At 45.7% G+C, this 23,350-nt stretch overlaps 1 protein-coding gene across 12 annotated transcripts in view; it reads left to right on the top strand.

Annotated features, from left to right (window-relative positions):
• ZMYND8 (zinc finger MYND-type containing 8) overlaps positions 1-23,350 on the top strand; it is a 64,069-nt gene that overhangs the window by 5,235 nt on the left and 35,484 nt on the right. For 4 of the 12 annotated variants that reach the window (XM_078856947.1, XM_078856943.1, XM_078856948.1 and 1 more), the window contains exons 1-4: positions 2,004-2,093; positions 14,138-14,211; positions 20,637-20,845; positions 21,009-21,215. In XM_078856947.1, the coding sequence (XP_078713073.1) occupies positions 2,014-2,093; positions 14,138-14,211; positions 20,637-20,845; positions 21,009-21,215 (570 nt within the window). In that variant the 5' untranslated portion in view covers positions 2,004-2,013. The other 8 variants (XM_078856946.1, XM_078856949.1, XM_078856951.1 and 5 more) reach the window with 5 other exon arrangements.

Genomic DNA, 23,350 nt, shown 5'->3' with positions numbered 1-23,350 from the left:
CACAACACACACCCACACAACACAGTGCCAACCACCCCACACCCTCTCTGGGGTCACAAATGGCGTGTACAGGCACACACACATAACACCCACAGTGCCAACCATCCCACACTCTCTCTGGGGTCACACATGGCGTGCACAGGCACACACACAACACACACCCACACAACACACACAGTGCCAACCACCAGACACCCTCTCTAGGGTCACATGGCGTGCACAGGCACACACACAACACACACCCACACAACACACACAGTGCCAACCACCAGACACCCTCTCTAGGGTCACATGGCGTGCACAGGCACACACACAACACACACCCACACAACACACAGTGCCAACCACCAGACACCCTCTCTAGGGTCACATGGCGTGCACAGGCACACACACAACACACACCCACACAACACACACAGTGCCAACCACCAGACACCCTCTCTAGGGTCACATGGCGTGCACAGGCACACACACAACACACACCCACACAACACACACAGTGCCAACCACCAGACACCCTCTCTAGGGTCACATGGCGTGCACAGGCACACACACAACACACCCACACAACACACAGTGCCAACCACCAGACACCCTCTCTAGGGTCACATGGCGTGCACAGGCACACACACAACACACACCCACACAACACACACAGTGCCAACCACCAGACACCCTCTCTAGGGTCACATGGCGTGCACAGGCACACACACAACACACACCCACACAACACACAGTGCCAACCACCAGACACCCTCTCTAGGGTCACATGGCGTGCACAGGCACACACACAACACACACCCACACAACACACAGTGCCAACCACCAGACACCCTCTCTAGGGTCACATGGCGTGCACAGGCACACACACAACACACAAACCCACAGTGCCACCCACCCCACTCCCTTTCTGGGGTCACAAATTGTGTGCACAGACACACACACAACACACACCCAGTGACACCCACAATGCCACCCACCCCACACCCTCTCTGGGGTCACACATGGCGTGCACAGACACACACACAACACACACCCAGTGACACCCACAATGCCACCCACCCCACACCCTCTCTGGGGTCACACATGGCGTGCACAGGCACACACACAACACACCCACACAACTCACACAGTGCCACCCACCCCACTCCCTCTGGGGTCACAAATGGCGTGCACACACACACATCCACAGTGCCACCCACCCCACACCCTCTTGGGTCACACATGGCGTGTACAGACACACACAACACACACCCACAGTGCCACCCACCACGACTTCCGCTCTGACATTGCAACCCCCATCTCTCTGAAACCAGCCAGGCAAGGGGCACACACCAAACATCTCGGACACCGCCCCGTGTAGCCTCGAACAGACTTGTTGGGGCGAGTGCTGCTAGCGAGAGTCTATGAAGGCACGGCACACCACGCCCGGGGGCCGCCTTTGTCTCCCCAAGTGGCGAAGCTTTTGTTCGCACACCGCACCAGGTGCTCATTCGAGGCCGAGTCGACCTAGGGGAGGGCCCATGACCGGTTCTGATAATCGTTACCGGGGATCGAACTCGGGGTGAGCTGGGGTTCGTAGCGCAGCGCCCTAAGTGCTACACCACCGCTCCACACACGACAACAACACCACACACGAGGATAGGATTCAGCATGGCTGCCAACAGAGTTAAAAATGTGTTGCCTCTTTGCCCAGCTGACAGCAACCCGCTGGCTGGTGGGGGGGGGCATCGTCGTCGTCTTCCCCTTCCCAGGGTAGCAACAGCCCGACTCTGCGTGCCCATTGGCCAACCGCGTGGCGGCCCATGCAGCCCAACGGCCAATGGGAGGCATCGGCGGGCAGCGGTGGGTGGGGGGGGCCCTCACCGAGTTGGGTTAATGAGTGACACGCACGCACGGGCGGGGCTGCCCCCCCCTCAACCCCCCCACCACCCACCCCCCCACCGCCCCCCCCCACCACCAACCCACCCCCTCCACCACCAACCCACCCCCTCCACCACCATCCCACTGCAGATGTCTGGAACCTTCCACCATCTTTGTTTCTTCTCCACCACCACCACAACCTCCTCCTCCCCCCCTCCCGCCCCAACAAGGTTAGAGGCTGCTAATGGCTGAGGCACTAGTGGAGCAGAGCTTTGGCTCTCAGTTGGCTCCACGACAGAGGTATGGCTGTTGTCGCCGTCTCTCACGGGTTCACAAGCGATGCCGCGTAGAGGCGACGGGGAGCAGCAGCAGCAGCGTCGTCATCATCGTCCTGGAGCAGTTGTCATGATGTAAAGGGAACAGTGTTTGCAGTGGGCCATACCACGATGTGTATGCAGTGCTGTTAATTACTAAGGGGGTGGTGAGGTTACAATGGGTACATTTTTTTGGTTTAACTGGTGATGAGTTTTGTGGCTGTCTTTGTGGTTTTTTTGTAATTGCAGTACATAAGATACAAATGTCTGGTGATGCTTTGCTGTGATGTTAATGTGAATTTAAGTTCTGTAGTGTTTTATGTATATTGTATATATTTTTTTATTTGTTGTTTTGTGAAGTGTGCTTGGGTCTGTAAATAGTCACCTTGTGATGTGAGCTGCTCTTAGGTACAGGGTGCTGCTGCCTGTGATGATGATGATGCAGCCTGGCAGCCATGTTCTCGACTGGGTCGTGCTCACAGCCAGGACGTACTGAGCAGCACGACACGTCAGCAGCAGCAGCACAACACACACCAACAGGAGCACAACACATCAACAGGAGCACAACACACCATCAGGAGCATAACACACATCAGCAGCAATCGGCACACACAGCAGCAGTACACATCAGCACAACACACAGTAGCAGCACAACAGACAGTAGCAACACAACACAGTAGCAGCACAACACAGTAGCAGCACAACAGACAGTAGCAGCACAGCAGCACAACACACATCAACAGGAGCATAACACACATCAACAGGAGCATAACACACATCAACAGGAGCACAACACACATCAACAGGAGCACAACACACATCAACAGGAGCACAACACACATCAACAGGAGCACAACACACATCAACAGGAGCACAACACACATCAACAGGAGCACAACACACATCAGCACAATACACATCAACAGGAGCACAACACACATCAGCAGCACAACACACATCAGCAGCACAATACACATCAACAGGGGCACAATACACATCAACAGGGGCACAATACACTTCAACAGGAGCACAATACACATCAACAGGAGCACAATACACATCAACAGGAGCACAATACACATCAACAGGAGCACAATACACATCAACAGGAGTACAACACACAGTAGCAGCGCAACACACAGTAGCAGCACAACACACAGTAGCAGCACAACACACATCAACAGGAGCACAACACACATCAACAGGAGCACAACACAGCAGCACAATACACATCAACAGGAGCACAACACACAGTAGCAGCACAACACAGCAGCACAATACACATCAACAGGGGCACAATACACATCAACAGGAGCACAACACACCAACAGGAGCACAATACACACCAACAGGAGCACAATACACATCAACAGGAGCACAATACACATCAACAGGAGCACAATACACATCAACAGGAGCACAATACACATCAGGAGTACAACACACAGTAGCAGCACAACACACATCAACAGGAGCACAACACACATCAACAGGAGCACAACACAGCAGCACAATACACATCAACAGGAGCACAACACACAGTAGCAGCACAACACACATCGGCAGCACAATACACATCAACAGGGGCACAATACACATCAACAGGAGCACAACACACCAACAGGAGCACAATACACATCAACAGGAGCACAACACACAGTAGCAGCAGCACAACACACAGCAGGAGCACAACACAAAAGCACAACACAGTAGCAGCAGCAGCACAACACAGTAGCAGCAGCACAACACACAGCAAACACAGCACAACAGCAGCAGCACAACACGCGTCAGCAGCACCACACAGCAGCACAGTACAACACATGTCAGCAGCAGCACCACAGAGCAGCACAACACACAAGCAGCACAACACACGTAAGCAGCAGCACAACACGTAAGCAGCAGCACAGCACAACACATGTTAGCAGTACAGCGCAAAACACATCAGCAGCACACAACACAGCAGCAAAATGACACATCAGCAGCAGTATAACACTTCGAAGCTGCACAACACACATCAGCAGCACATACAGCAGCAGCAGTACACTACTCAGCAGCAGCACAACAGCACAATACAGCACAACACACATCAGCAGCAGAACATACGTCAGCAATACAGCAGCAAAACAGCAAACATAGCAGCAGTACAACACGCAGGAGCAGCACAATACACATCAGCAATAGCAGCACACATAGCACAACACGCAGCAGAACGCAGCAGCAGCAGTACAACACTTAGCAGCAACGCAGCACACAGCAGCACAAAACACATCACACATCAGCACCAACACACATTAGCAGCAATATAACGCATCAGCACAACACGCATCAACAGGAGCACAATGCACATCAGCAGCACAATACACATCAACAGGAGCACAACACACATCAGCAGCACACATGAACAGCAGCACCACAGCAGCATACACATTAACAGCAGCAGCACAACACAGTAGCAGCATAACACACAGCAGGAGCACTACACACAGCAGGAGCACAACACAGTAGCAGCAACGCAACACACAGCAGCACAACAGCAGCACAACACACAGTAGCAGCACAACACACAGCAGCACAACACACAGCAGTAGCACAACACACAGCAGCAGCACAACACACAGTAGCAGCACAACACACAGCAGGATCACAACACAAAAGCACAACACAAGCACAACACAGTAGCAGCACAACACACAGTAGCAGCAGCACAACACAGTAGCAGCACAACACAAAAGCACAACACAGTAACAGCAGCACAACACACAGCAAACACAAGCACAACACAGCAGCAGCACAACACGCGTCAGCAGCAGCACCACACAGCAGCACAACACACAGCAGCAGCACAACACTACACATGTCAGCAGCACAACACATGTAAGCAGCAGCACAGCACAACACATGTCAGCAGCACAGCGCAAAACACATCAGCAGCACACAACACAGCAGCAACACGACACATCAGCAGCAGTACAACACTTCGAAGCAGCACAACACACATTGGCAGTATACTACTCAGCAGCAGCACATCAGCACAATACAGCACAACTCAGCAGCAGCAGAACATACAGCATTATTACAGCAGCAATACAGCAAACATAGCAGCAACAAAACATGCAGGAGCAGCACAACACACATCAGCAATAGCAGCACAACACACATCAGCAATAGCAGCACACACAGCACAACACGCAGTAGAACACAGCAGCACCAGTTCAACACTTAGCATCAACACAGCACACATCAGCAGCACAACACAGCAACACAAAACACATCAACACACAGCAGCACCAACCCATTAGCAGCAGCACAACACACATGAGTAGCACAGCACACAGGATCAGCTCAACATACATAAGCAGCAGCACAACACAGCAGCAGCACACAGCAGCAATATAACACATCAGCAGCAAAACACACACCAGCAGCACAGCACAAAAACATCAGCAGCAACATGCAACAGCAGCACACAACACACAGCAGCACACGCAGCAGCAGTACAACACTTAGCAACATCACAGCACACATCAGCACAGCAGCAACACAAACTATATCAGCAGTAACACAGCTGCACAACACACAGCATCAGTACAGCACACATGGGAAGCACAACACTCAGCAGCAGCACAACACTCAGCAGCAGCACAACACAGAGCAGCAACACAACACTCAGCAGCAGCACAACACACACCAGCAGCACAACACTCAGCAGGAGCACAACACTCAGCAGGAGCACAACACAGCAGGAGCACAACACAAAAGCACAACACAGCAGCACAACATGCGTCAGCAGCAGCACCACACAGCAGCACAACACGCGTCAGCAGCAGCACAACACGCGTCAGCAGCAGCACAACACGCGTCAGCAGCAGCACAACACGCGTCAGCAGCAGCACAACACACAGTAGCAGCGCACAACACACAGTAGGAGCACAACACACAGCAAACACAAAAACACAGAAGCACAACACAGCAGCACAAAACGCGTCAGTAGCAGCACCACACAGCACAACACACATAAGCAGCAGCGCAACACATGTCAGCAGCACAGCACAAAACACATCAGCAGCACACAACACAGCAGCAACACGACACATCAGTAGCAGTACAACACTTCGAAGCAGCACAACACACAGCAGCAGCACAACACACAGCAGCAGCACACACGGCAGCAGCACACACGGCAGCATAACACTCAGCAGCAACACAACAGCATAACACTCAGCAGCATAACACTCAGCAGCACAACACACACCAGCATAACACTCAGCAGCAGCACAACACACAGCAGCAGCACACAACAGCAGAATGACACTCAGCAGCATAACACTCAGCAGCAGCACAACACTCAACAGCAGCACAACACTCAGCAGCAGCACAACACACATTAGCAATAGCAGCACACATCAGCAGCACAATACGCAGCAGCAAAACACACATCAGCAGCACACACAGCAGCAGCAGTACAACACACACCAGCAGCACAACACATCAGCAGCCCAATACACACGGGCAGCACAACACACACCAGCAGCACAACTCACACCAGCAACACAACTCACAGCAGCAGCACAACTCAGTAGCAGCCCAATATACAGGAGCAGCACAACACGCAGCACAATACAGCACAACACTCGGCAGCAGCACAACACGCAGCAGCAGCACAACACGCAGCAGCAGCACAACACGCAGCAGCAGCACAACACGCAGCAGCAGCACAACACGCAGCAGCAGCACAACACACAGCAGCAGCACAACACGCAGCAGCAGCACAACACGCAGCAGCAGCACAACACGCAGCAGCAGCACAACACACAGCAACAGCAGCACAACACACAGCAACAGCGCCACAACACGCAGCCTCAACACAGCAGCACAACACTCAGCAGCACCACAACACGCAGCAGCACAACACAGCAACAGCAGCACAACACACAGCAGCACAACACACAGCAGCAGCAGCAGAACATATATCAGAACCACAACACGCAGCAGCACAAAAAGCAGCAGCACAAAAAGCAGCAGCGCAATACACATCAACAGCAGCACAACACACATCAGCAGTAACACAACACGCAGTAGCAGCACAACACACATCCTCACAACACAGCAGCACAACACGCATCAGCAGTAGCACAACACAAAGCAGCGCATGCCATCAGTCACCACCTGCAATGCAGTCCATTACAGTACTGCATTGGCATGTTATGGTCCAGTCTAATGCTGAACATGGAACACACATCAGAGAGTATACTAGCAGCATTAAACTAGTTTGTAGTGTTACATACACCGTATTAGTGTGCAATTTGAGGGCCGCATTTTAATGTGGAACTTAAATGCCTTGTTGGATTGTCAAATGTGGCACCTTTGGGTGTGCAGGCATGTGCACTCGGTGTGCATATTTCTGCTGTGAACCGTCACTACTCGCCTGCCCTGATTCAGTTGAACGGTAATTACTGTACAGTGCTTGGCCGAAATGACATAATTTGCAATGTGGCTCTAGTAGCAAAAGCCGTCTTGTGGAATACTTACCTGTATTATTGCCCCGCAGTGTGTTAGTTAAACAGTCATGTAGCTGGACCACATTTCACCACTTATTTAACTCCCATGTGTAGGAATCCACACTGTCTCAACGTTAGGTCAGGTGCTGCTGTGGCTTTTGTTTCTTCTGGCAGAGGGATGGGCGTTGGCCACATGTGCTCACCAGGGTGGTGGTGGTGAATCAGTGATGCAGCACAGTGCAGTGAACCCTCAGGCTTATTCTGTTATACAGCAGGTGATAACAGGAGGCCCAAGGGCTTACTCCACGCACACACACGCCGTGGCTGCAATGCAGGTGGTGCATTGGTGAGTAAAGTGGCCTTGTTTGGAAGGGCAACCATTTCCTGTGCTCCTTAAGTACAGGAAATTGCCCCGTTGCATTCTGAGAGTTAATGCTGCTGGAGAGTTTGTTGATGTACGTTTTATTCATTTATGTGCCAATATGTTGGTACTATGTATTCTGTATTTTAGACCAAAATAACACTCGTGGATTTCCTAAGCATATGATGCTTGGTATGCATTCTGTACTATGGGACTGGACCCACCATTTATTTAGAACGGCTTTTTATGTTACCACGGTTGACTACGTACGGTGCAAAATAAGTTAAACATACAGTTTGTAATTGACGTATGATTTGTTTATTTTTGGTATAGGATGGGTTATTGGTCCATGTGTGTTCACCAGAGTGGGGATTGTTGTACACAGCACGGGCAAGTGAGTCCCATGGTTGCTCGTTATTCAGCTGGTGATAGCAGGAGGCCTAGGGGCTTTAACTATTCCACACACAGTGCTGCATTGATGGCTGAGTGGCGCGATTGGAAAGGAAATCAACTATCTTGTGCTGCTTCAGGGAAGTGAATGTTTCGCTTGCCTTCTGAGAATTCATGTTGTGCAACCTCGTTCGAATGTGTTCTCTGCATTGATTGTGGTTGACAACTGTGTATAATTAGTCTGGACGACATATTTGAGATGGCTTGCCGGAGGAAACTACAGTCGTATGTTCTAACTCCTGTTGTATTAAATATTTCCCACTCCAGGTGACTGAAGTATAATACTTTCGTCCGCGATCTTTGTCCATATTTTGTTAAATTTCAGGAGACAACCCAGCGGTAATGTGTTACGGTTTAATTCTGTCCTGTATTTTTAAAGCGCGGTGACGTACTCTGTCTGTACTGGGTTTGTACTGCGGATAGTTATCAGAGAGAAACGTCGTTGGATCCACAAGGCATAGAGTAACATTGCGGTATTGTACTCTGTGTATGATTTGTGTCGACTCGTGTAAACATGCAGAGCGCCACAGCGTGTAAAGGTGACGGCAATGTAAACAGCAACGTTTATGATGCGCCGATGTTTACAGGGGTTCCAGTGGTGGGGTCCAAGTACTGTATGTTCAGTATACGTCTTTTAGGCCTTGGTTCAGGCACTGCGAGGCATATATCTATAACGGTTCAGTACATGTACTGAAGTAGATTTTTGGGACACGTGTTATTGTAATGTTTCGGGTAATGGCCTTTGTCAGTTGACCTTACCGAGTAGAATAGCAATCACGTGTGCACGTGTGCAGTATTGAATACCACTGATTTGTAGCACACCTTTGTTTTTTCACAGCTCTTTGTCAATCCACTCCTGGATGAAGGCCTCCCCCACATACAGGGGTCATGGAGGTTGTTTGAACATTCTTCTTCACCACGCTGATCAGTGCGGTTTGGTGAACGGGGGCTTCAGATGTCACGTGCCACTGATGTTAGTCGTGGCAGGGAATCGATCACAGGTTGCTGGTTTTGCGGTGCACTCCGTGAGCCACGCTGCGAGCCACTCTGCCACGGCTCCTTTATACCTTGAATACAATGCTATACATTTATAGGGCAACTGACACGGCCCAATACACAATCCACTGATACTACCTCCACTAAAGGGACAAAAGCATTTCTAACAGAGGTACAATAGTGTCAACACTTGCACCTGATGTTATTAGACATGATTCATACTTACTCTACGGTCCTGATGTACTGTATAGAACTACTATGTGGGTTGAACTGATGACTTTGTGCAGTGTGCAGCACACGCATACGTCCAGCTAATTGGCAATTTCGATAGGCGCTTAAATGATTGACAGTACAGTCTTTGTTTGTGTACAAACAAGTTAATTTTACCGTGGTAAGTGGTAAAACGCCGTTGAGTAGAACATTACCATGATGAAACATTGTTCTTTTGAAGTTTCGTGCAGCATGTGCTCAGATGAGTCAATTAGTCCCTTGTCCTGCTCACACGAGCTTTGTTGTGGAGTTTGTTGGTGAACTTGGCCAGGAGTGGAAATGTTACATTTCCATATTTGAGGCCAGTGCATTCAAACGAAACAACCACTGAACTTTCCACAGACAGTTGCTTGACTTCCGTTCAATTCTCGTGCATTTTAAACACGGGGATGATATGGCCCCGCAAAAAAATCACCCTGACTGTGCCCAACCTTGGAATCTCACAGTAACGTTGAGCCTGGTTAGTATAGCTAGTAAATCTCATGCTTACAGGACAGCCTTACCCACTGGGTCTGTAAGGGACAACAGAAGTGAGCTACACGACTTGTGCCATGCCCGTACCATGACAGGTAGCCCCTAAGTGGGTGCATCAAATAGCCAGGACATGGAATAAATGCCACTTGTCTTACCACCATCTCCTTTTAACGCATTGTATTGCCTACGGCAGAGATTACAGTGCTATTTATTGAGCTTAAATATTGCCCGTTTCATGTGGTGAACGTCCCTTTTTTTTTTGGTGACTTTGTTTATGATGTTGGGGAAAACGTGTGATGACGTTTCCATTACCAAAAATCGGAATGCAAATTGCCAGGGCAGTGCATTTTGGTCGTTTTGTCAAGATGTGAATGAATGTGGCCCATAGAGTCGAAGCTCTAACCCAGGTACCATTTTATGTCGATCGTGAAATTGGTAAATACCGTGCGATGAACAGATTGTACGCAGGTTTTTTCTGTGCAGTACTTAATTTCTGTACTGTGCGTACTACTGTGTATGGAAATAGGTGGTGCGTTTGAGGCCTGATTCTTACCTATTACAATGCAGAGTTACAATTACTGTATTGGGTAGCGCATGCAGCAAAGACTTTTAAACACATCCTCGCCCCAAGTTGTGGTCCTGAAACACGTCACTGATTTGTGATGAAATGCCATTTAAGGTTTAGACTTTGGAGGGTCACTTAAATGTGACGGATGTTTCGCTGAAATGTTCATGCTCGCATTCTCCATTGTGTATGCAAGTATTTTTAGTTTCACGATCAGTACTGTACTTTATTATTGCAAGTGACGGGGAATGGGTACTTTTAGGTAATTACCGACATCGTTGAGTCGCCTTTGTATTTGAATTGAGGGCCACATTTTCATTAATTAATTTGGCACAGATCCACTTGTGTATGTTGAACGTCTTTCGTAGCCGTACGTAGACAACCGTGATCATGGGAGGTGTGCGGGACGGACAGACAACAAACTTAAACACGAAAAGCAGTCATGAGTTACATTTGAAAGAACTCCCAATTTAGATTTAAAAGTGCATAGCTCCAGTGGCTTCTTAAAAGTAGATATCAGCATGGAATTGTTTACTGTTATATCTAGATTGTCTCTTTTCATTTATGGGCAGATAATTTACAAACCTTTCTGCACGGCATTCTGAATCGGCGTTTTTTTACACGTTGAAAGGTTTAAAGCTGTGATCTTAAAAGGGAAGTAATCCGGGGTTATATATCCTACTGGACAGTACTTTGCGTTACTTTCATTCCACAGAAATTGTGCAGACCGGCCATACATCCGGGCTGGATATACAGATACCAGGGTTTAACTCCAGTCGTCAGACAAGTGGGCCACCACCAATACGAAGAGATTGTGATTTGAAGTCTTGGCCAGTGTACAACTGTGCAATGTTTCCTTTAGGGGATTGGTTGAACGAGTAGAGTACTTTTCCGAACACGTATTGCCGCCCCCCCCTTCGTGAGTGTCTTGGCATGAACGCAGAACGGATGTTGTCTTGAGTACAGTACAGTAGATTGACCTTCAGTTTCACAAGATGAATGTGGAATTTTAGCTTATATGCAGGGGGAACGGCATATTCTGCTGCCTTAGTCTTTTTGGTTCCAGGTTCTGCTATTGACTTGTTTTTAGTTTGAACAGGGACATTCGATGACACGTTTTTGTACAATAACCATGCTGTATGTGGATTGTATGCACTTCTTAGACATGGGCACCCTGGCATTGTACTGCAGTATCTTAAAAAAATCACTTTCAGTTGTGGTTCCCATTTATGTTGAGTTAAATTACAACCTGTAGAAGAAAACCAAGAAGTATTGTACGAGTGTTTTATACAACCAAGAACTGAACTGACAATAATGCATAGCCATAATCCAGGTTTTTTGGATTAGATCGCGTAGATATCTATAAGTGTCGTTAAACCCGCCACCTCCCGACACAGCCAATTAGTAAGGTTTGTCACCTAAACAGAACATGCCAATTCGTTACTAGTACAGCACACCACTGTGTTGGAGAGCAAAGCCACAACATTTACAATCTGAGTAATTACAACTAGCTTCATCAGGCTGTCGCCTTCATCAGGCTGCAGAAGTTGTCTAGAGGGCCGTCCGCACACAGGCTGTCGCCTAATGAAGCTAGATCTGGCTGTATTATGGATGATATTGGTCGCGAAAGCCTACGTGTTAATTATGCACAGGTAAAAAATGTGACTTAAAATTTCCGACCTGACTCACCGAAGGCAAGATAATATTGTCTGCTATACTGTGCAAGTTGTTTGATCTTGCAGAAGTACTTTGAGCACGATTAATTTTAACTGTTAAACCTACTCTTGAGAAGTGGTACCTCAGTTCCAAGAAATGTTTGCCATATGATTGAGCTCATTTTGGTTTCGGTGAGCTCACAAAGAAAACTACCTGAAGTGTTTTTAGGCCAGATGCAGTAGTTGTCTAGAGGGCAGTCCGCACACAATACTGAACTGTAGTAGGTGAACCTATGAAACACAAGTGAGGTTGACGATGGTGTACTATAATACGCGGTAAAGGCTTCTTGCTTATGCCGATATTCAATTTTCCAACAAACATTGATGCACATTGCTGAGAGGTGCCATCTTGAAGCACGTGCAATGCTATGATCAAATATTTAGCTTATAAGTGCGTGAACAAATGATGCGTGTCAAGATTTGAGATTTACAGATATTTATGTTTCATGTCATTTTATGTGCACTCACTGGTACAAGGAATATAGCAGGACAATAATTGATGAGGTTCTGTGGAATAAATAATTAAATTATAGCATTTTTTTCACTCCGCTGCTGCATAAAGGCCTTTCCCACACCTTGTAAGTCACCACGATGGTTAGTATTGACTGTTGAAGGGATAACGTAGGACCGGTTAAGATATTACTTGCCACTGATTTAAGCCATGAACAGGAATACAACTCGGGTCGCCGGGTTTTTGGCAGTGTTTGCACTAACCACTGCACCAATGTTCCCACCCTTATAATCGAAGGTAATATACGTGCCTGCAAACATGCTGACTGCTGTGAACAATAGTCTACAGAAACCTCACACAGGAGCAACATTACTCAATGGTTTAAATTTCTACATCACAACAGCATTTTATAATAATAGCAGCCTTTTATAGGTTAGATACAAGACAGCCCAGCATAATTTATTTGATTTGATGTACCGTATTATTATGTTTCAAAACTAATTGTAAAGAATTTTCTGCATATGTAATGCAGTTCTAAATTACACTTGGCAATGTTACATGACTACAAATACGGCACCGAAATGTAAACATGTGCGGTCTTGCACAATATATCACGTGGTCGTCTTTGAGCATTATAAGTTTGGGTTGATTTTTTTTGCGTACAATTCTTAGAGCCATTGTCATGTAAGCAAGGTTTTGTAAAGTCGGCAAACTTAGAGCATGTCGTTTTTTTTGTACTTGCCAGTGCAGGGCATTTTAGTTTAAGTGTCTTATTTTGACTCGTTTTTCTTTTGGAAGACTGCAGGTGTCGTGGTTGATAAGACGGAGCATTTAAACTGGCCAGCCTGTTTTGACAGAAGAAGCTAAGCATGTCTGGGAGGCTTTATAAAGAATTGGTTCAAATTGGCGCCAGCATGGCTTACCCTGGCAGAGAAGCAGGGCGTTAACGATAGCCGCTGCACTGTACAACACCCTATACAGGCCCTTACGACAGCTGGTATGCATGCTAAACACCCCAAAGCTAATATCTGCATTAATGCAAAGTTGCGTTCACAAAACGACTGTTCCCACGGACACAACGATGGGAGAGTGATGCTGTTTGCAGATGCTAACCCTTTTTCTGCCTTCCCCCCCCCTCCCCCAACCCGTTGTGTGTGTGTGTGTGTTTTTTCCACGATAGCTTAACAAAGGAACCCCTTAACAGAACGGATGGTGAGCTGGCTGGGAAAATGGAGATGAATACAAGGCTGAGAGGTAAGCCGAAAGCCATAGCGAAACCATAATGAATGTGGTAAGCACCAATGGACAGATTAAAAATGCTGCACTGTATACCATATTATGGCACCACGTTTAAAATAGTAGCAGTGGTTTTACTTTAACAGTGCGCTATTGCAGCTTTTTTTTTGTACAGGTAGTTTGCACATAGGGGTTCACATTTGCGCACAACAGAGCCGGCTGTCATCTCCGTCATTCAGATTGTAACAAGCCTAATCCTGTGTTTTTGTGGAGGCTGGCGAGATCAACAACAGACAGGCAAATACGCGTTATCACAAATGACACACTGTGAAGGGAGCAGCTAAAATGGCCGACGTAAATGCAGCCTAGTCCCACAGGCGAGGGGAGAAGCGCTGTGTGCCAAGCAAGTGCCCACTATAACAGGCTGTCGCCACGAAAATGAACGCCTTTCGCACGCACATTGACCGTCTGCTTTGTTTGTAGGGTTGTTTTTATCGTCTTGCGTCGCCTTTTAAGGATTACTTATCGCATCGGTTAAGCAAATCAGTATCGCGTGTGCTGTATTACGGAAGTGCGCTATATTCTTCAGACAGGTGCAATGGTTGTTGATGGAAATACAGCCATTTCAACATTGACAGTTTAATAATATTACGAGAGTATGTGCAGATGAAGGCAGTGAATGTGCACAAAAATGGGTATGGCACTAACCTATGGGGCGAGGGGGGGGGTGTCTCTAACACAGTGGTGTTTTTTACATATAGTCATGGTTAAAAATATAGTAACTGGCATAACGTTAACAAGTTAAGCCCATTTTAGACGTGCCTTGTCTTTCATTGTACAACAATACAATTGGTTATATCTTTTTATCCAGAATAATTGTCTTCATGCATTCACGACGGCTTTAACGTATACTACAGTAGTGCTTTTTAACATTCCCTGTTTGTAACTTTGAACGAAGAACCTTGGCCCGATTGATGTATTTCCGGATGTTCTTTGACCGCTTTAATGTGTGGAAGCGTGCCAATTTCTCCTTGACCAAACACAAGGGCAAATTGATGAAGGCGATAAGTTTTGGCCATTTTATCAACGTGAGAATCTGGCCCTATTTCTGGTGTGCAGTATTATAGTAATAGGCACTCTATAGAGATGTGTTATTAGCTTTAGTTTGTGCAAGAATAGGCGATAACCTGTTTAGTAAATAAATGCATCACATTACAGAACGGTATATTGTTATGATTGTAGGGGAGCGGTTGTGCTGTGGTTAGCGCACTTTGTGATTAACCCAGCCGCCTGAGTTTGATATCCAGTCATGGCTAACGCCAATGGCGATCGATATCACCAACCCACACTGACCACCATGAAATATGATCAAACAAGCCCCATATGACCGATACGGAGGGAGGCCTTCATCCAGCAGTGGATTGACAAAGGGCTGTAAATTATTTTATTATAATTGGAAGCTTGTGAGTGGTTGACTAACCTGATGATAATTCTTTGGGCAGATTTTTCAATAACACTCCCTTTTAATATACATAGTACTATAATAGGCATTGAAGCATTGGATTCAAACTGATTCACTTTGTCTTCTGCACTGCTGCCAACACAATCCCATAATTGTTTGCCTTAATTTTGCTGGGTGAGTTGAAAAATATTAAAATTTCGGAATGTACATTCCAACAGAATGGTAAAGAAAACTATAAAAGTAGCTTTTCACATCTTGCATCGAGGCCTTTGTCGTCACCTGATCCAGTACCAAAATCAGAGGTCTCCCCACACCTGGTGAACATAAATGGTAAAGATTGCAACATAGATGCATCTCCATTCCATGGCCAAAATATACATCCAAACTTCCACAAGCTAACACATTCACACATCTGTCTTTAATGTGCAATTTCCAAAATAGTCCAGTAATTTGACTAATAAATGCAACATGAAAGTAGAGCAAATGTGTTTACTGTATTCTGTGTGGGGGAAATGGTTGCTTTTGGAATTTGTATTTTCCTAAATCAGAAACTATAGGGAGACAGCTTTTTGCAGTTTATTCAACAGAGTTTTACATTAAAAAAAAAGTTGTAATTAAATACATTAAAGCAATTTATCTTCTTGTTTCTTTCGGTAAATTCACGTAGATAGAAAACTAAAATTTAAAGCAAAAAACCCACGACGTTTCGATCGCAACACAAGCGGTCTTCTTCAGGTGGAGAGAAAAGGGAAGAAGACCGTTTGTGTTGTGATGGAAACATCGTGGGTTTTTTGCTTTTGATTTTTGTGTTCTATCTACGTGACTTTACCGAAAGAACCAAGAATATGAATTTCTGCAGTCACGAAAGTTTTAAGTCGATCTAAAAGCAATTCCTTAAGCATGTGCTGTGAGAAAGGAGGCTGAGAAAGGCATCACAGCGTCACATTTAAGATGTGTGATATTGCTCAGTGGTCGTGAACTTTTTGCATGAGTCGCCTCTCTCAGCCTGAGATGGCATTCTGGTGACAGAGTGTCCTTGTAGAATAATAATAGCAAGATAAAAAAACAGCTTTGTTTTGTAGGTTGACAGGAAGTCACCGTGGGGGAGGGGGGGGTAAAAGGGAAAAACATAGCTGAGACCCGGATTTACACAATCGTTCCATTATAAAATTGTCTCGCCAGTGCCCTTCATCCATGTGTTGCTTGCACCAGGAGGGAAAACAAGCAGACATACTGCTAATTGATTCAGTACAATAGAGTACTTGAATATTGTTTGAGTGCTCGTTTTTGGTCGTCTCATCCCCTAACGTTCTGCTCATTTCTTGAATCCTATTGAAATGATTGGGTCGAGTACATTGTTTAAATATTTCAATTAATTAGACACGATCACTGTCCTTTCTATACCTTGGCCTTAGCAATTATTACCAGTCATTAGCTGCGTGATTTCTGCTCTTGTGCTTTTGCCAGTGTTATGATGGCGCCTTATGCTAATGCATCGATTAACTTTGCTGGATATCCGCCTTCTAATAAAAGCTAATTTCCTTGTCTGATGGGAGTACTGTAATGCTTACTAATAACTTCCGTTTACTGGAAGGACAATGTAATGATGTCATATCTCAGGGGAGCAAATTTAAGTTCAGCTCGCTAGCCTTTGTATTGTTTGCTCCATAAGCATGAATGTAACAATTCTATATAGTTTGTCTAAATCGTGGATAATATATTTTCAATATTATTCATTGACTGTATCTTGAGCTTAATCTGAAATAGATTCAAAAGCACAAAATATAGGCATCATTGAATAAATTCTTCATTATCTTTGCACTGAAAACAACCACTGCACTGAAAATTATCTGCAACTGAAGCCCCTCTAATCTTGCAGAACCGAATTGGTATTGTACAAGGACATTTTAAGGGTGGAACATTTTTCGTTTAATGGTAAAGTAACCCACGGTGTTGTTGCGTTGCCTCGACTTGGAGATTTAGCAGAAATCATTGGCAGAGCCAAAAAGACATCTGCAGAGCTGCCTCATATTTCATATCATGTTGCTGTCACCATATTGGGTTGCTATCACCGGCCAATACATTCTTTATTAATGCTTCTTTGTATCAATACTGTGCCGTTTTATGTTTTGTATGGTACAAGTACTGTCTTGTACACAAATCTTGCCCATCGCGGATTGGACCATTCACGCCAAATTTATTGAGGTACAGATCACCAATTGTGCCTCTGTGGCTTGACCGTTGGTGGTTGACCGCAATATTCCTGTACAGTATGCATCGTAAAGAAGTGCTGCAGTTTTAACTGCACTGCTTGTGATGATGCTGCAGAGGAAGAAGACACACGCCATTGAGTCACCATCTTGTCTCCCAAGTGGCCCATCATGGGTCCCAGTTCTCGTGCAGCGAGATTTTTTTTTTACTTTTTCAGTGCCCTTGTGGGTTATTTTTCAATGGCTCCGAAAAGGAAATTGTAGGAGTGAATCCTGTCATTAATCATAGTAAGTCATCTTATTTTTAGTTTGAAAAGTATTCCAATTCAACGCTGCTCAAAGTGTCTTGAGACTCAGGCTTTCCTCAAATTAAAGTAATTGATTATAGACCAAGGAAAACGTGTCAGTTGTGCACGAGGAAAGATTAAAAACACATGAACAACATCGGTAATATGGAACTGCTTTTTCATCCTTTTTCAATCCGCTGCTGGACTAAAATGAGCACTCGGCTGTCACTTGGCACTTTTATAAATTAGACAGCGGTGTAAATTCCACATTCTTCTCACTGGGGCTAGTCACCAAAAATCATATGTATACATGTATTTGCCAGAGGGCTTAGTTAGCTCCCAACCAGAATTTAAAACCAGTACCATGTGAATAGAAGTCATGCAGCAGTACCACACACCAAGATAATAGTACAGAACTGCAAGTGTTGTTACCAATCCATGGCTGTGTACACCACACTAGAGTATGCGGTATTTGTTGAGTGCATGAAAGTAGGGGCATTCTGATGAATGCTCAATGCTGTCCCCTGCCAAAGGGTAGATGACCATGGTGTTAACGCCATGGTCGTGGGGGTGACGTATCTGTCTGGAATGTTTGGACCCTGCTGTACAGTTGCGTGTGGCTGGTTTCCTTCATGAGCCAAAGGCATTGTTGAAAAAAAATAGGGCAAGGAGGGTGAAACTGTTTCATCCTGCCAAGAAAATCTTGCTGAGCTCCTGAAAATTAATAAGCGGCCATTTTACTTCCTCTCAGATTACATTTGGCCAGTTGGTGCAAGCTGTGAGGTTTATATTGGAGTATTTTATTGTATGGCTGCATAAGTATGATTTATTTGTATTTTGTGCTAGTCTGGAATGTATGCATTGAAAACGTTTCTATTGCGTTGACAAAAGTGCTCCCTGGTTTGTATGTATGTATGTGGAATTTATTCCGCACCGTATGTAGTCAACCGTGCTAAAAGGCGTACAGCACAAAGACAATGCACTATCAGAGTAATGAGAGCTCGGGGTGAACATCTACATCATGGGACCTCCTTTTCCAGTACCAAAATATGAGAATAGGTTTTTCCCCTTTTATCTGGTAACAAAACAGGTGTTAAGTTGTTAAAACACCAAACTGAAATCTTTTACAAGGAATCATGTCTGCATTAACCACAATACTTGTGGTCAATGCAAACAAAAACATACTCTGATAATATATGCATTGTCTTTGAAACTGATTGGTCCACACCAGAGACAGCTTTTTTTTGAGTCTCGTCTCAAATGGTGTTAGACCAGAGGATGCCAAAAGGCGTACAGCAAGGGGAAAAAGGGGAAAAACCTATTCTCATATTTTGGTACTGGCAAAGGAGGTCCCATGATGTAGATTCTCACCCCGAGCTCTCATTACTCTTATAGTGCATTGTATTTGGGCTCTGTCCCTAAATCTTTGTATGACAAATAGAAACTTAACTTGTGTTATCTGTTCTACAAGAGTAAATGGCAATTTATATGAGTGGAATGATGTATTGATTGATCTATTAATGTGAATGCTTAAGCCTATAAAAAATACACATACATTTGTATGCGAATGAAGCTGTTTCAGATCACTATAGGTTGTGATGGGTGCACATCACCCCAGCAGCTACCAGATGCGCTAACATTTATCCCGATGTGAAAAAAACTATCGATTCTTGGATCGAATTGTAACCTACGCGCAATTCACGAAATTTGGCATGCTGAATCGTTCCTCCCCCAGCAATTAGTGTTGCTGTTTTTAAACTGTTTGTGTGGAAAATCGAAAGTGTGGATGGAAACTTGTTGACACGGGATGAAAAGTGGTCAAGTAGTCCCAAGAGATGAGGAACATGCAGTGAAGAGGCAGGCCGAGTGTAGATTACTCGAGATAGAGTAAGTGAACTTTGCTTGGCACGGCTGTGACCAACCTATTGTTGGACCTCTTGTTACTACGAATTGAGGTGGATAATTTGGTCGTGTTAAAATCCCAGACACCTTCGATGTCGCCCTTTTTCTAGGGCTTGTTCACATGAGTATCACGGAGTGGAAAATGGCTTTGTTATAGATGGACTCACCTTTGCCGCATGAATATGGAATTTTCATCACTGGCCTTGGAGACCTGGTGTTCTACTTAGCTTGAATAGTTACTTTGGTCTGCAGGATGTTAACGAGATGCAATGCATCAGGCAGTGTTCAAGTGTTTGCCCAGGCTCTCCACGTTTTCAATTGGCGTCATTCCTCTGCTTCCACTTGGCCACATTGTCACCAGTCTTTTCTTCCCAGTTCTCACTCGATTTTAAGTTCTCCAGTGTCTTTGTTCGAGGTCAGGAGATGAGTGTCACTACACGGTCGATTGAGCAGGGCACCACTTTGAGTTTTCCTTTAGTCACAGTGATGGGGGATTTTTGTTCTAATGTGATGTATCTATGTTGAACTTATTTCGCATCGTACGTAGCCAACTGTGCTAATCAGAGGTGGGGTGGTGTGCAGCCTCAAGCCCACACAACTCGGAGGGGGACATGGTGCTGCTGCACTCCGGAGAGCCAGGCACAGCCGAACGGGTACCGCAGAAGCGCCGGCTTCCGAGCCCTCAGCCTCCGTCCAACGGACACCACGCAACCCGCGATTCCTCTCCCGCATCCTCACCCTCCCCCGGCAAGAAGAAAAAGAGGCCCAACACCCCGCTGGGCAAGGAGCAGGTGGGAGAGGACCCCTGTGTGTGTGCGTGATATCATTTTCTGTGTTTTTGTGTGTGTGTGTGGACTTTGTTGTTTTTAGAAATAACTTGTCATCAATACCACAGGTTCCTTGTTCCTCTCGATCATATATTTTCGTGTCTGCTGCCTGTAATTATTTGTTTAGATGCCAGTGGCACGCGGACCATTCTACCAGCCCTCCTCTGACACGGCGCCGACGGCGCCGCAGGACGGACGCAACGATTTTTACTGTTGGGTTTGCCACCGCGAAGGCCAGGTGCTTTGCTGCGAACTCTGTCCACGTGTCTATCACGCCAAGTGTCTCAAACTCGCCGCGGAGCCTGAGGGAGACTGGTTCTGCCCTGAATGTGAGGTGAGCCATCGTCCGTTTTCAGTATATATAATACAACTGTTTGAGTTTTCAAAATGTCATTCAGATTATCACTCCAGAATAAAAAGTTGTATGGGAAAACCTCGCCTAATGCTCGGGCTATGTTCCTGGGAAATGCTGTGTTTGGGCAAAACCGCATTCAACAAATAATAGACCTAATGGGAAAATAGGGTTCCTGGTTCCGAAAATTCTCTCCCTATCTCTTTGTTTAGCTAATTTTATGAATTCCTCTCTTGTTATTGTACTTAAAGGATGCTGAGTTGCTCTCCATTTCTTGTGTTTGCACACTTTATTTTTCAATTTCACCTGAAGCCCAACGCTCACCCTTGACATTGACACTTGAACATTAATGATTCGTTTTCTAGGCATCCATATGACTGACGTCCTAAACAAGTGGACAGCTAGATGAATGGGGCATTGTGTGAACATTTGCGTTGTGTGTGAGTGTGTCGAGTACATATATGTTACATTATCCACATGAGAAAAAAAACTTTACTTCAAGCTTTCGTGACTGCAGGAATTCGTATTCTTTGGGTCTTTCGGTAAAGTCACGTAGGTAGGTACTGTATCTCAATTAAAAAAGAGGGATGACATCATCTTCGAGCCGACAAGGGCAATGCCACGGTCATGGACAAAACCACATACAATAACAAAATTCAGGACCTACTTAATGATGGCAGCTATACAAAAATTAAAAGATCCGACCAACAGCCTCGTTACAAAAAACAACAATATCACTGATTCGACTTCTTTAATCGAACAAACCAAGCGGTTTTCCTTAAAACCCTCTGCTGCTAGACCACCCAGATTGTATGGCTTACCATAAATCTATAAAGAAGGTACACCCCTTCGTTTTATCGTGTCCACCATTGACTCACTCGCATACAAACTCGCCCAATTTCTGTCTGAGACCTTACAACCATTCACTGGCAAGACCGCCTCAGCTGTACTTAACTCGGCTCAATTGGTATCGTTAATTAAGGACATCTCACTATCTCCAGGTGATTTGCTCGTTAGTTTCGATGTAATCTCTTTGTTTACCAAAGTTACTGTGCCTGACACCATTGCAATCATTGAAGATTTGGTTCAACAAGAACTGAATGCTGATGTACTGGCCCTGGTGAGACACTGCCTCACCAACACATACTTCACCTGGAATGGAACATTCTACAAACAAGTTGAAGGCACCCCAATGGGTTCTCCCTTATCTCCGGTTGGCGCCAATGTTTAATGGAAAGATTTGAGACAGATGCCATCCAGGCATCCACTCTACGTCCGTCCCTGTGGAAGAGGTACATAGATGACACGTTCGTCATCTGGCCACATGGCCGACCAGCTCTGAACCAATTCCTCAACCACATCAACTCCATACACCCAGCCATCAAATTCACCATGGAGGTGGAAAAGGATGGCAAACTACCATTCTTGGATGTTTTAATCGAAAAGAGACCAGATGGCTTAATGGGCCACTGTCTACAGGAAAGCAACCCATACTGATGCCTACCTAAAACCTGATTCCCACCACCATCCATCCCAGAAGAATTCCCTCATCAAAACTCGACACCATAGAGCTTGATGTATATCCTACCATCATCACCTAGCCAGTGAACTGAAACACGTACAACAAGCTTTCAAGAGGAATTGATATTTAGACTACACAATCTGTAAAGCTATCACCCCAACCGTTGGGAAAGAACCATCTGAGGACCCAATCAAAACCATCACCTTGCCATACATAGGGGTCACCAAAAATATTTCCAAAATTATGACTAAACAAGATCCAGGTTTGATTTAACAGTTCGTAAAATTCGTGATCTGATCCCATCTGTGAAGGATGTGATCCCTGACATGCAATACAACGGCGTCTACAAACTAAGCTGTGTCTGCGGCAATAGTTACATTGGAGAAACTAAGTGACATGTCTTGGACCGTGTTCGTGAGCATAAGGCAGATCTGAAACACGGTAGGACCAATACTTCGGCCTTGGCTGATCATTGTTTTAATGCCGTTGGCTCACACGAAATTGATTTTTCTAAGACGAAGGTACTTTGCAAGCCCACTGGCTATCAACACCGATGAATTCATGAAGCCATCCATATATTCAGACAGACAATTTC

Source organism: Lampetra fluviatilis, chromosome 5, assembly GCF_964198595.1.
Source record: "Lampetra fluviatilis chromosome 5, kcLamFluv1.1, whole genome shotgun sequence".
Taxonomy (NCBI): domain Eukaryota; kingdom Metazoa; phylum Chordata; class Hyperoartia; order Petromyzontiformes; family Petromyzontidae; genus Lampetra; species Lampetra fluviatilis.
This window is presented reverse-complemented; position numbering and strand designations above follow the sequence as displayed.